The sequence below is a fragment of the Lissotriton vulgaris genome, unplaced genomic scaffold (assembly GCF_964263255.1).
Source record: "Lissotriton vulgaris unplaced genomic scaffold, aLisVul1.2 SCAFFOLD_712, whole genome shotgun sequence".
Classification (NCBI taxonomy): domain Eukaryota; kingdom Metazoa; phylum Chordata; class Amphibia; order Caudata; family Salamandridae; genus Lissotriton; species Lissotriton vulgaris.
Genome location: NW_028253998.1, coordinates 640,209 through 658,925, shown reverse-complemented (window position 1 = coordinate 658,925; position 18,717 = coordinate 640,209). Strand labels below are relative to the sequence as shown.

General features: G+C 48.5%; 1 protein-coding gene across 1 annotated transcript in view; it reads right to left on the bottom strand.

Annotated features, from left to right (window-relative positions):
• LOC147660700 (uncharacterized) overlaps positions 1–18,717 on the bottom strand; it is a 348,598-nt gene that overhangs the window by 144,586 nt on the left and 185,295 nt on the right. The window contains exon 4 of the mRNA XM_086951528.1: positions 16,274–16,618. Coding sequence (XP_086807654.1) covers positions 16,274–16,618 — 345 coding nt within the window. The remainder of the gene's footprint in view (positions 1–16,273; positions 16,619–18,717) is intronic.

Below are 18,717 nucleotides of genomic sequence, written 5' to 3'. Positions count from 1 at the left end.
ACACAAATGAAATCAAGAAGATCGTAAAAAAGAATTGGCAAAGTGTCAAACGGTTGGAAGTCTTTAAGGAAATCCCAATCTTCGCCCTCAAAAAGAACAAAAGCATCAAAGATTACTTGGTGCGGGCTAATACAAAAAAGAAATGATTTGAACCAACATTGTAACCCATGCTAGCACTACCCCCAGTCAAAGGTCACCATTGGTGCGGAAACCCCCGCGCCGCACGGCCACCAGCTGCTGCGTGTGTTCCCCTCTGCCTGCCTTCTGCCTCGCCGCCGGCCTCGCTGACGCCGTGGTCGCTCCCCTCTGGTTTCCCAGTTGTTTTGCCCTAAATTTGTGCTTGTCTGTTTCTGCCGTCTGCTCGCGTATTTTGCTGTTTTCCCTTGTTTTGCCCTAAATTTGTGCTTGTCTGTTTCTGCCGTCTGCTCGCGTATTTTGCTGTTTTTCCTTGTTTTGCCCGTAATTTGTGCTTGTCTGTTTCTGCCGTCTGCTCGCGTATTTTGCTGTTTTTCCTTGTTTTGCCCGTAATTTGTGCTTGTCTGTTTCTGCCGTCTGCTCGCGTATTTTGCTGTTTTTCCTTGTTTTGCCCGTAATTTGTGCTTGTCTGTTTCTGCCGTCTGCTCGCGTATTTTGCCGTTTTTATTTGTTTTGCCCTAAATTTGTGCCTGTTAATTTCTTTGTATCCCCTGTGCCGTGTCCAGTTTCCTTCCTGATTGGCCGCCTACCTCGCCGCCCTCCGCTCTCGCTTCCCGCCACCGACATTGGCCCCGCCCCTTTTTCTCTTCTGTTCCCTCCCCGCTCCCGCCTCCCAGCTGCTCCGCCCACCCGCGCACTTCGCCTTAAATGGCGACCGTGCGGACGCGCAGCGGTCACGCGCAGCGGGCGCGCCGATTGTGCGCCGAAGGCGCGCCAAAGGTAAGCCCGTCTACGCCCGTCCGCGACCGGATCGCGACCAGCGCCAGGACCCCTGGCCCACGAAGACCCCGACCGACCCGCCTGACGTACTCCGCCGCCACCCTCACCGCTCTCAACACCGGCCGACTCCCAGAATGCCATCAAGCCTCTCCACGACGTACCCACGGACCCTTCAGCTGCCACGCCTGCAAGTTCACCTGCATCCGGACCTGCCTCGCACCAGCACCCACCAAGCCGAACACCAGCAGTACCCACCTCAAGTGCATCCTGCTCAACACCCGCTCCATCCACAGACATGCCATCGAACTCTGGAACCTCCTCGACACCACAGCTCCAGACGTTGCCTTCCTCACGGAGACCTGGATGAACGCCTCTTCAGCTCCCGACATCGCCATCGCCATCCCAGAGGGCTACAAGATCGTCCGGAGGGACCGAAACGCCAACCAGATGGGAGGAGGCATCGCCATCATCCACAGGAGCACCATCCGTCTCACGACCAGCACCGACAACTCCCTGACCACCGCCGAACACCTGCATTTCCAGATCCACACCAACCCGAACACCACCCTCAGAGGCACCCTGATCTACCGACCCCCTGGACCACGCACACAATTCAGCGAGGACATCGCCGACTTCGTCAGCCCACATGCCCTCCCCTCCGCTGACTACATCCTCCTGGGAGACCTCAACTTCCATCTGGAGAACAACAACGACCGCAACACCAGCACCCTGCTCGACAACCTCACCAACCTGGGACTCAAGCAACTGGTGTCCACCCCCACCCACCTCGCCGGACACACACTCGACGCTGTCTTCTCATCCAGCAAGGACATCAACTTCAGCCACACCACAGAGCTTCAATGGACGGACCACAGCTGCGTCCACTTCACCTTCAAGAAAACAACGACCCACCACCACCAGCAACAGACCGCCCGCAGAAGCTGGAACAAGATCACAGCAGACCAGCTCGCCACCTCCCTGAGCCAGCACCCTCCTGCCAGCTCAGCGAACCCCAGCCAGGCCGCCGACAACCTCACGAAGTGGATCAGCAACTGCGCGGACGAACTCGCCCCACTGAGGACCCCGCCCAGCAGACCCGGCAGCAAGAAAGCCCCATGGTTCACCGACGAACTCAAGAGCTCCAAGAAGAACTGCCGAGCCCTCGAGAAAGTCTGGAGAAGGGAACCGACACCGGACAACAGGACCTCCTTCAAACTTGCCACCCGGAAACACCACCAGCTGATCCGCGCCGCCAAGAAAACAGCATTCAAGGACCGGTTGGACAACAACGCACACAACTGCAAGGAACTCTTCAACATCGTCAAAGAGCTTTCCAACCCCAGCGCAGGAAACAACGACATCACCCCATCGCAAGACCTCTGCAACTCCCTGGCTTCATACTTCCACAACAAGATCGCGGACATACACAACAGCTTCAACAACCAACCAACGCACACCATGACCGAACAACCACCACCACCCTCCACGCCTGGACCCCGATCAGCACCGAAGACACCATCCGCACGATGAACTCCATCCACTCCGGATCACCGACCGACCCCTGCCCTCACCACGTCTTCAACAAAGCCGACGCTGTCATCGCACCCCACCTGCGAGACATCATCAACACATCCCTCGACACCACCATCTTCCCCGAGAGCTGGAAACACGCCGAACTCAGCGCCCTACTCAAGAAACCAACAGCGGACCCCACCGACCTCAAGAATTACCGCCCCATCTCGCTCCTCCCGTTTCCAGCCAAAGTCATCGAGAAGACCGTCAACAAGCAGATGGCCGCTTTCCTCGAGACGAACGGATCCCTCGACCCCTCACAGTCCGGCTTCCGAGCCAACCACAGCACCGAGACCGCCCTCATCGCCGCCACCGACGACATCCGAGCCCTGATGGACAATGGAGAAACAGCGGCCCTCATCCTCCTAGACCTCTCCGCGGCATTCGACACGGTCTGCCACCGCACCCTAGTACGGCGCCTCAGCAACGTCGGAATCCAGGACAAGGCGCTGGAGTGGATCACCTCCTTCCTCGACGGGAGAACACAGAGAGTCCGCCTACCACCGTACAAGTCAGAGGCCACCGAAGTCATCTGCGGCGTCCCCCAAGGATCATCTCTGAGCCCCACCCTCTTCAACGTCTACATGAGCCCCCTCGCGGCCATCGTACGCAAACACAACCTCAGCATAATCTCCTACGCCGACGACACCCAGCTGATCCTCTCCCTGACCAACGACCCCGCCGCCGCCAGAGCCAACCTGCACGAAGGGATGAAAGAGGTAGCCGAGTGGATGACGACCAGCCGCCTGAAACTGAACTCGGACAAGACGGAGGTCCTCATCCTGGGCTCCTCTCCCTCCGCCTGGGACGACTCCTGGTGGCCTCCCGCCCTGGGCACCGCACCCAAACCGACAGACCATGCACGCAACCTGGGCTTCATCCTGGACTCCTCCCTCTCCATGACCAGGCAAGTCAACAACGTCTCCTCGGCATGCTTCAACATCCTACGCATGCTACGGAAGATCTTCTGGTGGATCCCCACCGAGACCAGGAAGACCGTCACCCAGGCCCTCGTCACCAGCCGACTGGACTACGGCAACGCCCTCTACGCCGGGACCACCGCCAAGCTCCAGAAGAGACTCCAGCGGATCCAGAACGCCTCAGCCAGACTCATCCTCGACATCCCACGAACCAGCCACATCTCCGGACATCTGCGAGACCTTCACTGGCTCCCCGTCAACAAAAGAATCACCTTCCGCCTCCTCACCCACGCACACAAAGCCCTACACGACCAAGGCCCGAGCTACCTCAACAGCCGAGTCAACTTCTACGCTCCCAAACGCCACCTCCGATCAGCCAACCACGCCCTCGCCGCCGTCCCCCGCATCCGAAGAGCGACTACAGGAGGAAGGTCCTTCTCCCACCTGGCCGCCAAGACCTGGAACTCCCTCCCGACCGACCTGCGCCTGACCCAAGACCACCTCTCCTTCAGGAAGAAGCTGAAGACCTGGCTGTTCGAGCAGTAGCGGCTCCCCCCCCCCCAGCGCCTTGAGACCCCACGGGTATGTAGCGCGCTTTATAAGTGTCACTGATTGATTGATTGATTGAAACTGCAATTTATGCAGCAGCACCACTGAGGGTAATGACTTAAACTATGGAAATGAAAACATCAGACATGATGAGTTTGCAAATTGTAACACCACCAATGTGGTCTATTGTGTGCTCTGTCCCTGCAAATTGGCTTACGTTGGAAAAACTACACAACAAATAAAAACACGTCTCACACAACACAGATCGCGCATTAAATGTAAAGTACTCTCTGCACCCATGGTAAAACACTGTCTGGAAAAGAACCATTTGCCACATGAAATGAAGTGGACAGTGCTAAAACACATCAAAGGCAGAATGACAGATTCTCTTCTTGCGAATTTTGAGGCAAAATATATCTGGAAACTGGGCACCACAGAAAATGGCCTTAATGAACTTTCGTAAATCAAGCACTGTGCTTAAGCTTCTCGGTGGAAAGAACATTCCTTGGTTGAGTGATCCTGGTTTAAAGTGAAATTGTTAACCGAAAACATACAGTCACAAGTATGGAGGCTTCCAATTGCGCATCTGCTGTGAAACCGGCGATCCAAGATATCAACAAATTCATAATCAAACGGTAGCTATGGTAACTAGCGTTCCGGACGTCAGGCATCCATCAGGAAGTAGAGTGACATCACGGAGAGTACGTAGACACGTCAGAAATGTAAAAGTGATAAGATGCAAACGCACACGTGATATACACGGAAGTCGAAGACCGCGACCAGAGCGGCGAACAAACTGCACGAGTGCAGCAAAGCGCGAGTCGAAAGTGAAGATCGACTGTTGTTCACCTTCAAGGTAAAGGCTCTCCCGATTTCTAAATAATCATTAAGCTCACAATCTTGGAATGCATGAGGTCTTTTCTCTCCTCACCTGAGCACAAAATAGGCGTCTCTAAGTCGCACGCTAAAACCAAGGCAGGCGACATTTGATGCCACGAAACCTGAGGCCAATGTCATTTTCCGTCCCAATTGTAACATAATGGTCTGTTCTGACGAAGTTTGAAACAGGCAATGCACTGTGCAATGTGAGCACCTTGAGTTATTTTAAATCACGGCGCATGCTAAAGAAACCACTATACTCACAAGTAGTTAGGTGCCAAATGAAAATTTCCAATTTCAAGCACTTTTGGAAACATTTCCGTTTCTCAACCATGACAAAAATAAACACCATTAATGCATGCCGAATAAAGAACACGTTATAAGGTCTAAACCCTTCAATTCTAAAACACAAGAAACCTATTTCCTCCCCTTGTTGCCTCATGGTATCAAGTGCATATACAGAGAAATTTGAACATTGCTAGAGAAATTTGAACTTTGCCTGAAAAATTGAAGGAAGTGCCTTGGACTACTGTCAAAAACCATTTGAACAAGCATTTACAATGCAATGGTCTCGGCATTGTTAAAGTTAGAGCTATTGGCATTGTAAATGACAATGCCATTTATTTATATGTTTTAAAAACAAAAACATAAATAAAAAATGTCATGAGCGATGCCAATAGCTCTAACTTTAACAATGCCGAGACCATTGCATGGTAAATGCTTGTTTCTCTTAGTGTATGTTCGGGTACAGCTATTTGTCTATGTACCGTATAGAAAATGGAAGTTTCCACTGTCTGTCAAATCAATTAACTGCATTTGGGGAAAAAAGTGTTCGCTCTCTCTTTTAGGACGCTTTTTTTGCAATTGTGATTGGCCTCCTGTGTAACTCCTTTAATAGACGTCCTGTCGATGACCATGCAGAGCAATACATTATATTAAGATGTACTGACAGTCTCTTATGAACCAGAGAGAAATAACGTGCTCATAGCTGCCAAGGTTTCAGATTGCTATGTGTGACATTTTCATAATTTTAGTGTAATTATGAGTGACATTTCACTGAATACGAGTGACACTTCCTCGCGCGCAAAATGAAGATGAGGGGAAACGTATAAATATCAGAAATTACATGTATTTGAGCAATGAGATTGGCTTCAGGATCATGTGTTCAAACACACATAGTTAAGCTAAAAGAGTTCTGACCAAAAACTCTAAAGAGTTCTAAAACAGGCAATTGACTTTCTCAATCTATGGATGAAGGATCTGAAAAAACATCCCTGTATCCATCAGGACTGCCTCAACACTGTTCAAACTGAGGAAAGAGTTGTAGATGCACCGTTTTAAAGAGCAGGACACCACAATGCAGTAATATTACATGTCTCCTCACAGAACCCAGGTACCTCTCCCATCACTCCCTGACTATACTCGTGCCTTGACCCTGTACATCAATCCACTTGTCTTGGTTTGTGCTATTAAATTAGCATATACTTAGAATAATCTCCATTCACAGACATAGAACTTCATAGTCATCTACATGCACAGCTGCAAGAATGCAAACGTTTTGCTTAGTCATATATGGCGAGTAATAACTAGAATATTATAAGCAGAGAAGCGATGTTAAACACAATAGTCAAATAAAACAATCTTTTTATTTAAAAAGTAACACTACAGATCTGGATAACAATGTTAGAGTTATTTGAAAATTGTAATGAATGCAGATACAGCCCTGCCTGTGGTTGTTTCTCTTAGCTTTTTCTGTTTATTTGCTATCAGTCTTGTACCCAAACTCAGTTTTAACAGTGTGCCTACCTGGAAGCCCTCGCTGCCTGTGCCCTAACTTAGCTCCAAGAGTTCATATGGGCCCTCGCTGCCTGTGCCAATACTCGGGTGTAAACGTACGAAAATCCCCATCTGCTCTGCAGACAGAACACGACTGAGATGGTGAAAGTATTCAGGCTTCCCCTGCAGTACTCTAGCCGCCCTCCAGCAGAGATAGAGCCTATAATACGGGAGATGGGCCGACGATACAGAAATGCAGTCCTGCCAAGTATCACGTATCAGACGTGACGCTCACGCATTTCAGTGCGGTGATCCGCATCACCGCACTGAAATGCATTTTCACGCATTTTGCCACCTGCCAGAGCGTGCCACCAACGGCCCCTGGCCACGGGCTCTCTGGTGCTCCGAGAGACCCGAGAGACTTGCTGCTTGCTCTGGAGGAAGTAGGCAGAACGGCGGGGGACTCATCAGAGTCAGTCGTGTGCAATACAAGACTCGAGTCTCTGATGGCCGGGCTGCGCAAACCACTGCAGCACCTCACCTTGTAGCTGAGGCGCGGTGAATGAGACTATGGCTACAGTAAGTATTTCAAACTGTCCGCCCATCTCTGACGTTTGATGATCGTTCATTTTGGTGATGTAGCCGCTAGTTGTGCCGCACATATTACTGCCGTGAGTTTCAAAGATACGACGTATCTTTAGCTATTTTATCTAAGGGTCCATTGGTGCCTTGTGCTAATATAGAGGCCATGTTTGAGCGGAATTTACGATGTTGAATCTTTCATTGTCAGCTTTGAAAATTGCGGTTCGAAGATGCTTTTACAATGGCGTGCTTTGGAGCGACTTTAGAAAGACTTGAGACTTAACTAATTGTGCTTTTAATAGAACAGACAGAAGAACACCTGAAAAGTAAGCCCGTCTACCCCAGACATTGGGTGCAGACACTGAAAGTCAGTCAGTCAGCTGAGCTCAGCTGGCCAGCGAGACCGGAGTGGCTGCGCCGGGAGGGTGGGTGGGGGGGACAGCGGAGCGGCCCAGGACGACTCGCGAGTGGCCAGCACTGAGCAGGCTGGATGAAGCAGAAGACACAGGCAGAGTGCATATTGTGGCTGGGCAGCAGTGCAGTGAGTGACCAGTCGGGTCGTCAATATCAGTCTCTGAACTCTTCTAAGTAAGTGATTTCAAGTCCACGCCGGTGTCAGTATGTATAGCACATGCATCATGCTTGCAAAATTACAGGTACTACACAGCAAGAGATAAAAGTAAGTGTGGCAACTAAATGTGGAAACGAAAGACACCCTGTGCTTAATGAGGTAGCACTGACTGACTGATGCAGGTGTAAGGTTTAGGAAGCAAAATCTATATTAGCAATTATGAGCAAGGCTGTCAAGATGGTACACAAATCTCACTCTAAAAAACAGCACGTTCTACAGACTTTGAAACCGGAAGCAAGTGATGTATTAAAGACTAGAGTAAGATGTCTAAGCAACATCACTTTCCATTCTCGCCGGCCTTCTTAAAGAGTTTCCATCATGCCCATCCTTTCTCTTAGTCCTATTCTCAATACGGTACTTCGGCACAGTGATCAAAATCAGTTATGTTTGATAAGAGAGGGATTTATTAGCTAGGGTAGGGCACATGACTCACCTGTGGTTTAACTATGTTGTTTTTCCTCCTTTTTCTTTTCACATACGCACTTCTTCTGTGTATTCTGGTAGCCTCTTTCTTTATCCCTCAATTTCTTCTCCCTTTATACTGCCCCCACCCCTTTTTAAACTAATTTAGGCTTTTTCCCTTCCGTGTTATAATGCCCTCTTCTCTCACACCTCTCCTTTATTCTCTCATACTCTTGTTCTGTTGCTCTCATTGCCTACTTTCAAGGTAAATGAGGTCATGAGTGAAAAAGCCTTGGAAGAACAGGTGATGCCAGTTACAACAATGACAGGGAAAGGTTTCCTTGGGAACTGTGTTCTGGTGGGCTTGGGTTTGCAGTGATAGGCACGGAGCTGGTGTCAGATGTTGAATATTGGATGTTTAGGTGTAGATAGGTTGTGAAAGACTTTGAATTGGTGACCTAAAGCCCGCGCTAGCGTTCAACTTATGAGGGCTTCATGGTTATGCATTTGTTTACAGTACAGTCCGGTTACAGGAGGGAGCAATAGGGTTAGTGTCCTTCCATTTCTGGTGCTCCGCAACAGTTTCAAGAAGTTCTTGGAGTTTCTTGTTGCTCAAATGGCTGTAATTTCTGATATTTAGACGTTTCACTCATCTTCATTGCATGATTTTTGCTCGCGAGAAAGTGTCACTCATAGTCGTTGAAATGTCACTCAAAATTTCACTCACATTTTTAAAATGTCACACATGGCAATCTGAAACCTTGGCAGCTATGAAATGGAGGGTTAGGTCAGGGGGGTGGGGGGAATAAGGAGGGAATACATGTTTTATTTATTTATGTGTATTGTATGGCGCGCACATTTATGTAATTTTTTTAGGATGATTATAAACAGTAACAATGCTAGCATTCAAATATTAACAAAAGAAGTAGGTTGTACAGTAAGAATGTCCATTAGTGAAACAATGCTTCGTACAACAGTAAGCCAGTGATATTTGTGAGCAGCACGCACTGAAGAGGAGCTGGTATCTTGCAAAGCCAAGCGGCGAGTAGGAGTGAGATCAAAATACAAACAACTATGGTCTGAAACAATCGACTGCTTGCTACTTAAAAGGTTAGTCGGTGTGAGACACTTACTTGTAGCGTGGGGAACACTGCAGTACTGTCATGGTACGAGCCAGCCAGCCGCCACAACTTCCTCCTGCACCGTGCAGAGGCCACGGCCTAGGCCTCGAGCAAGGATTGGCGCAGGCCCTGCATTTTAATATGCCCTTAGTTCTGCTGCACTCACTGCAGCACTACAGGCTTCATTGCCTGTTGAGGCAGCACCAGTTTGGCGGACGGGTCGTAGGTGACGTGGTAGTCAGATCACGGCAGGCGCGGTGAGGGAAGAAACTGTCTGCGAAGCCGTGTCGCCCGCTGAACAGCATTTATTAACGTCATTGACAAAACGGCACCACAACAGCAAAACGACACCTGGCTCACCACACCATCACCAGTGTCTTTGTTAAAATGTTTTATTGTTAAATAAACCGTCTGGAATAGTATCACAGTACACTGTGCCACCCTAAATCTTAATACTTAGAGAGAGTGACGACCCGACTGGTCACTGCACTGCTGCCCAGCCTGCATGGATGTGTACTCTGCCCGTCCTCATCCAGGCTGCTGGCCTCTCGAGTCGACTCGTCCCGGTCCCCCGGCCGCCCACAATCGCTGGCCAGCTGACTGTGGCTGGCTCAGCTGCCAGGTGCCTGCAGTGTTTTGCGTGGAGCGGCTCGCCCGGCCGCCCGTCGCAATCTATCATTGATGCCTCTTCCACGACGGGCGGCCATGAGATACTCGAGTCAAGTGCTGCACTCCACTGACTCAGATGAGTCCCCCGTCGCTTCTTCCTACTTCCTCCGGACTAGTGAGGACCCTCTACCCGGCACATCCGGATAACTAATCCCGGCCCCCATGGTGGGCCACAGTGACTGACAGCAGTATTGACTGCTGAGTGGCCGACAGCCACTCCCTCCCCTCTAATTGGAGCAGTGTGAGTATGACTGTGTAAGGCGCGCCGCAGCTCCTATTGCCGCATTGTTTCCGGGCGACACAGCAGGCACGGGCAGAGTGAGATACATTGTAGCGCTCTCAGCCACTCCACAGAGCTGAGAGCACATGGATTAACTATTTCGGAACTCAGCCCAGTAAGCAGCATGTCCCTCGGAGCAGCAGAGAGCCGGTACACAGGCGCCTCTGGTGGCGCGCCTGCAAGGTGGCAAAATGCGTGACAATGCATTTCAGTGCGGTGATGCGGATCACCGCACTGAAATGCGTGAGCGTCACACCTGTTGCGTGACGCTTGACAGGACTGCTTGCTTAACGTGAGTTTCGTGGTGCTTCACTGCCCGTGTTTCCTTGCTCTAAAGCAGTAGTCTGTTTCCAAGACTGCTGCTTGTAGCGGTCCTTGGGGAAGAACATTTATTACCATAAAACCGCCACACTGTACATAAATCTGTGGTCAGGGAAACCCATAGATAACATGTTAAGCATATTAGATTACTTCTTTCCACGACAGAGCACCAGCCTCTCCAAGGATCAGGGTTCAAATTGTGGGCAGGTCAGCGAAAGGAGGCTTTAGTTACTGCTGAGTGCTCACGACAGTACTTAACCAGGATGCCAGTTTTCTTTTTAAAAGCCGTTTTTTATCATAATGCTCATGAAAGAGTCTTTAACTTTTGCGGCTGTTTTGTAGAAATATGTATTTTGTAATTGGTAATGGCTGCAGAGCAAAATGAATATATTCCCTTCACACACATACTACAAACGCTGTGCTAGCATTCAGAAGAGGAAGCATGCACTATGGAGACAACATGCTGTGTCGCCTAGCAACAAAAGTCGACCTTGTGCGCATCGTACAAAAGACGTTCGAAAAACCTCTGCTACTGCTTCATTTAGTTTCAACTTAAGCACGATGCGCTAGGGAAATTCCTCTTACGATAGGGTTTTAGTTAGTAAAGTAGCTAAGTGAAAGTACAGGAATGTTGATATAGGAAAGTTTGCGGAATCACATTTTACTATTTAAGTTATATGTGATATCAGCAAAAGTAATTACGCAGAAATTTTCCCTGTACATTGTGAACACAGAACATATATATGAGTGGGCTAATTTGGTAGAACCTGTGCATGTGCAATCACGTTCTCTTACTTTATTTAGTTGTATTTATTTTATATTTTCTGATTGTGGGCGCTACAGGCTACCCGTAGGCCACTTAAGAGCATCAAGAGAAGTGATGAGAACACGGAAAGGACTGGGAAACATCACAATACAAAAAATAGTGTAAACGCCTACAGTTTATAAAGCGCCTTTGCATTCGTCCGGTCACTTTCGAATTCTCGTTTCTAGACCTTGAAGGGCTTGGCTCACAAACGTGTTTTCAACAGCTCCTTCTGTAGTCTGCAGTTATCCTGTACTCCGCGCGCTGGTATGCAGACTCCCGCTGCATTCCAGCAGGCGCGCGACGCGATCCGGGCTGCATTACCACTGTGGAGACAAGACCTGGCCGCGCGCACAACGTTATCCTATGGGGAAACGCTGCGCGCGGCCAGATCTTGTCTCACTTCGGTGTTCTCAGACTGCTGAGACGCCGACAATAGTTCTCTGGCGTGAACGCGCTTTTCAGCGCGTTCTAGCCGAAACCTAAAAAAACACGCCTCAATTAATAGGAGGTATGATCCCAATGTATGGCTTTTGGTAAAATAATTGCACTCATTCTCCACACTGTTTATAAATTAAGTTAAATTTCTTTTAATTTTTAACCAATAGTGTCCTACACAGAAAATACCAGCCCTGAGGAAGACCTTCTTTGAATCTTCCTGGTCCCCACACAAAGGTCAAAACGTGTCGGCACACCCTTCACAACCCCTTCACTTTGCAAGGCTAAGAGTATCGCCATTTGTAAATAACAAAATAGATTACCAACTGCTCAGTTTAGCCAACAAACTGTGGTGTAAACAAATATAAAATAGACCTAGGCGGTCTCTGACCTTTCTCACTAGCTTGGACCATGTATTGATTTAATACTGAGGAAAAGTATGTATTTTCCAGATATATATGTTTATAGTGAAGTAGGACCCTTCGGTTTCACTACAATGTCCTTAAAAGTGTTGGGGCCTTTATGAATTGGTTTTTTCATGCACTGTAAATAGATTATTAATGTATCATAATTATGCACAAACATGTAAATTTGTATTAGAAAAAAACTATGCATTTCAATTGTGTTACAAAACAGAAAAACAAAAAAAGGGAATTTGAAGTAAATTCACAATGATGAAATGTCTAAATAGAATATTGAGTATTATTTGACTCATTGATGCTTTGCTTGTTGACCCACAAATGTGAGTAGACATAAGATATACAGTTCATACATTGAACAGAAACTTAGGTAAAGAACTTCTACTTATGTTTTAAACAGAAACATTGAATTTATGGTCATAGAGGTAATACTCAACTGCATTGTTCATTTGATAGAAGAGCAGGCAGTAGGACTAGATGGTCCAATAAGAATAGAGGAAGGCATATCAGTGATCTCTAGGCAGAAACCCCTTAAATCGCCTGGCCTGGACAGATTTCCTGCTGAATTTTATAAGGTTTTCTGTTTGTCCATAGCTCCGCTCCTTACTAGAGTATTTAGTTCCATCACGAGTTGAGCCTCACTTACTCCCTCAATGACGGAAGCTTCCATAGTGATCATAGAGAAACCAGGTAAAGACAAGCAGCAGTGTGGATCCTATCGGCCCATCTCCCTCTTAAATGTTGATGCAAAATTATTTACAGGCATACTAGCAGTTTGCCTCATGCCCTTAATGCCCGGACTGGTGGCCCCTGATCAAACAGGGTTTAAGCCCAAAAGGCACTGTGCAGACAACACCAAATGGATTTTACATCGCATAGACAAAGCCAATCGTTCCCAGGTAGAAGTCATGCCATTCTCCATCGATGCAGAGAAGGCATTTCACCGCGTTCATTGGCCCTACTTAGCCAAGATGCTGGCTCACTTTGGCATAGGGGAGCGGTTCTGCGCCAAGATTTTTAGCAATTATGGGGACCCAAAGGCCTCTGTCAAGAGGCAATGGGAGAAGTTCAGCCTAATTCCCCATATGTCGTGGCACACAGCAAGGGTGCCCCTTTTCTCACCTATTATTTGTGCTCTATGTGGAGCCCTTTGCCCAAAAGGTCAGGGATAACCCAAACAATACCGGGTGTGCTTTTGAGGTGAGGAACATTTAATTACATTATATGCGAATGGCGTTATTGTCACCCTAAACACAACACTCAAGAGGCCCTGCCCAGCCTCTTAGATGAAGTCAGACATTTTGGTGTGGCGTCAAGATGCCGTATGAATCTTGCTAAATCACAAGTCCGAGACCTCACAGTCTCACCCAAAGTAAAGGCCTACTTGACTCAGACTCACTCTATCCAATTGGCTTCGGGATCTATCCCCGACCTGGGTATCCAGCTGGCCTCGACTATCGCAGGGATCATGATCCTCAACTGTCTAGATATGACTAGGAGGGTGAAGCCTGATTTGGCACGTTGGAAATCTCCTTTCTTTGCTGGTATGTGTCGCCGCCCTTAAAATGCAGATCTACCCAAGATTCTATACACCTTTTAAACACTCCCCCACAGCCCCCGACAGGGATGTTTCAGACTCTACAAGATGCCCTACAGCATTTCGGGTGGGCTGGTAAACGACCCCGGGATGAAATGCATTTGCAGCTGGCATCCCCCGATCGAGGGAGGCTTGGGAGTCCCATGCCTACCACATTATTTCCAGGTGACACAGCTTCATAATTTAGTAGAGTGGTCTTGCCCTGATTCGGAGAAGATGTGGTTGTTTATGGACAGAACACTGGCGGGAATGGCTTTATGGAAGGTTTTGTTTCTGTCCTGCACCCACCTCTCTGTAAATCTCTAATTATCCCTGATCACCACGCCTACTTTGAGGGTTACCCGGAGAGGCCTTACGCCGTTTCCTTCCCCCTTAACTCTGGTTGTGGGAAATGGAGACTTTACCCCGGGTCTGGATAGCATACTGTTACGAGCTTGCCAACAGGCGGGGTGCCGGTCTATAGGCCACTTTTTCAATGCGGAAGGCCCCATCACATTTGCCTCCCTGCTGACTTTGCTATCCCAGAAAGGGAACCATTTCGAAATACACAGATCAGACATTGGCGGATGCAGCCGGCAATTAGGGAGGCTGCATAACGGCAACTGACAAAATTTGAGTGTTGGCTTCTCAGGAAGGACTCTGATAGGTAGCTCATTACCGAACTATATGGGATACTGCTACATGAGGAGTTCAGGTTGAAGTACCCTGCGCAGGTCCGATGAGAATTGGAACTTGGCAGACAACTGTCCCCTAAGGAATGGCAGGATGTTTATTACTGTGCATGATATACAGCATCTAACACCTCCAGCATAGAGACTGTAGCGAAAATTGCCACTTATTGGTACCGTACCCCGGTTCGATTACATAGAGGGAATCCAGTGAGTAGTGATAGATGCTGGAGACATTGAGACTCCACTGGAACTATAATACATATTCTGTGGGAATGGCCTAGACTAACATAGTTTTGGAATGAGATCCTGTCTGACATTGATGCTCACTTTAATACTCACCTGTCCAGATTCCCCTCATATATCATATTGGGACTTCCCAACCCACTCACATACCCACCTAAATCCTGAAGGGCCCGACATATAGCTCTGGCACTGGGTGCGGCACACCAGTCTATATTAACCTACTGGGAAACAGAGAAGTTGTGGTCCCAGCAGAATTGACTACATCATATTTGGGATGTTCTGGGGATGGAGAGGCTTTCTTTAACACTCATTCAGCAAGGGTATTCATACGGGATATCTGGCACCCATATATCTCCCTTCTCTCACAGGATTTTACAGAGTTGACCTGTCCCAGATATCTGATGTTGCTCTGACTGACTAGTCCTGCAGAATGAGCTACTCTGACAATCCATACTAGACCCCTGCTAATACATGATCTTTCTAATGGCTTGGAGCTTGATGAGCACCCGGAGGGAGAAGGGGAGTTGGGTGGGTGGCCACGGGGAGCTATTTAGAAAATGTTGCTACTTGTTATGATGAAGCTGAACCTTTGAGATGTCACAGCTTTATTGAGTGCCTTCGCTTTTTGTCATACAACAAAAAAACCCAATATAAGCATTAAAATGATACACATCTATCTACAGGCACTCAAGTAGGCCAAACGTCTTCTTTCTCCAAATGATCTTGATATAGTTCTGATGCTGTTTATCTGAGGCTGTCCACTAACTTAGGGGCCCATTAGGATCGCGGACGGACTTGCGTCCGTCCGCGACCCCTGAGGAGGAGGGAACGTCCGCATGAGCTGCGGAGTTCCCTCCTGTGCAATTAGGATGTGACCGCCACCCTGGCGGTCACATCCTCTATTTGTAACATTGCGGCGGGTGCGGCTTCAAGCTGCACCCGCCGCAATGTTACAAATGCATACATTGCATTTGTATGCAGAAAGCGGCAGGCAGCGCGCGGTGCCTGCCGATTTCTGCATACAAATGCAGAGGGGTACCCCCCATGTGCACCCCCCACCCCCCCTTCACCCAGGGGGCCCGCTACGGGCCCCCGAGGTGAAGATCCACATGCTTTTCCTCGGCGGAGAAGCTGCTGCAGAATAGCATCTTTTCACAGCCATCCTAATATGTCTGGCGGTGTCGGAGAGACACCGCCACCATAGTAGGCCTTTTCCGCCGCGGTTGGCTTACAACCGCGGCGGACTGAAACCAGGACCCACCAGCCATCCTAATGTGGCGGTGGGTCTTTGGTGGGTCCGCAGAGGATTTTCCGCATCCTCCGGGCCGGCGGTGGCTTCCGCCGGCCCGGAGGATGCGGAAAATCCTCCATCATAATCAGCCCCTAAATGATTAAGCACAAATTCCTCCATTCAAAGGGATCCACATCCCTTGATTCCCTCACCAAACAAATAGAAACATCACATTGACAAGAGTGCACTTACTCTGCACCAGAAGTACAAGGTGTTGAGGTGTGTAGGCGTCCTTGTCATACATTATGTAGTGGCAGGTGTAACTCCCAGCATCAGACGCTCGCACATCTTTCAATAAAAGAGACGCGTTTCCTTTGTGAAACTCTCCAGGGAATAGTTGTGTCCGCCCTTTGCACTCCTCTTCCTGATACCCAGGCTGGTCTCTTCCATGAAAGAAGCTGTGCACAACTGCGTCATTATCAGAGCGCTGCCAGGTGATAACAAGGAATTCCAAGATGAAGTCTCCAATGTAGGCCCCTTGACAAGGCAGCAGGACATCTTCGTGCATATGGGCTCTTATCATTGAAGCACAGTTGCCTATCAAAACAACAAACATTTTTATAAGATGGAGAAATGCCAAATAATGTTTTCATTTCTTTCGTTTATAAGTTATTTGCATAATATATTTTGTTGCCTTCTGTACAAGGCTCCATAAGTTAGTTCAATTATGTAACAATTCTACATTCAATTTATATATTTGGGGGTCATCAACACCATTCCACAAGTTTAACTTAGAAATGCTCGCTATATTTTGAGATCTTCACCGGCCTGTGGGATCTCTCTAATGAAAGTACATCTGCTGATTAGGTGGATGTACCTTTCATTACTGTGCAATATCGAACGGGTAAACATGCTGAAAAGACCTGCTCGGCATTCTCTTTTATTTGCACCAACATACCTCGAAAAATGAGGTTTGCTCATTTAAAGCAAAATTGAATATGCTACTTACCAGTATGCATCTGTTCTTGGCATGTAGGGCTGCTGACATTCATATCTGTGCATAGATCGCCGCCTAGTGTTGGGTCCGGATGATTGCACATTGTTGTCCTGGAAGAGTCTTCGAAGTATCACGAGATAGGTGGCTCCTCCCCTGGACTACAGTGCACATGGGCATCGACTCCATCCCCAGATTGTTTTTAGCCATTGTGGCCAAGATGGAGTGAAACTGAGTGAATGATGACCATGCAATGAGTATAAGTGTGAAGACTGCAGCTGCTACAGGCGCCGGGGAGGAGGGCGGGCGATATGAATGTCAGCAGCCCTACATGCCAAGAACAGATGCATACTGGTAAGTAGCATATTCAGTTCGAGGCATGTGGGCTGCTGAATTCATATCTGTGCATAGAATACATAGCAGTCCCTCCATTAGCGGCGGCCGCCTGTGCCAGCTGCAGCAGTTTGGAAAAGTGTTTTGAGAACAGCCTGCCCTACAGCTGCCTGCTGTTTGGAGTGCACATCAACACAGTAATGCCTAGTAAATGTGTGTGTGGTGGACCATGTGGCTGCTTGACATATGTCCTCTAAGGGAATGTTTCCAAGGAAAGCCATAGAGGCCCCCAACTTTCTGGTGGAGTGGGCTCTTGGTGGAATGGTAAGAGTGCGTTTCGCTTTTGCATAGCAGATCTAGATACATTTAACGATCCACCTAGCAATACCAGCCTTGGAAATAGGGTTACCTTTGTGGTGTGGCGCAAAGGCGACAAAGAGTTGCTTAGTTTTCCTAAAATCCTTGGTCCTATCAATGTAATACATTAGGGCCCGTTTAACGTCAAGGGTGTGGAGCATCCGCTCCGCCAGTGACTCAGGATTTTGAAAGAAAGCAGGTAATTCGATTGTTTGGTTGATGTGGAACTGAGACACAACCTTGGGCAGAAACTTAGGGTTAGTGCGGAGCACCACCCTGTTGGAATGAATTTGGATAAATGGCTCTTGGATTGTGAGGGCTTGCAATTCACTAACCCTCCGTAGCGATGTAATTGCTACGAGGAAAGCCACTTTCCATGTCAAGAACTGAATCTCGCAGGAATGCAGTGGTTCAAAGGGAGGACCCATCAGTCTGGTAAGAACCACATTGAGGTTCCACTCAGGAGCTGGTGGAGTCAGTGGCGGAATGACTCTTTTGAGGCCTTCCAAAAACGCTTTGATGGCAGGCACCTTGAAGAGTGAAAGGTGTTGTCTATTTTGGAGATACGCGGCCATTGCAGACAGATAAATGCGAATGGAAGTATAGGCTAGATTACACTTGTACAGATGGAACAAGTAACCGATAATGTTTTGAATAGAAGCGTCTAGCGGGGTAATGTTGTGGTTTGCACAATAAATGACAAACCGCTTCCATTTTGCCGCGTAGCAGGCTCTAGTAGTGGGCTTCATCGCCTCCCGAATGATGTCCATGGAATCGGGAGGTAAGTTCAGGTAGCCAAACTCTAGGACTTCAGGAGCCAGATTGCCAGGTTGAGCTGTTGCGGATCTGGGTGCTGAATGTCGCCATGGCTCTGCGTCAGAAGGCTGGGTGTGAGATGTAGCCTTTGATGCGGTACCACGGACAGTTCCAGAAACGTGGTGTACAATGGCTGACGAGCCCATGTTGGAGCAACTAGGATGAGAGTCATCGAGTGTTGCCTGAGTTTGCGTGC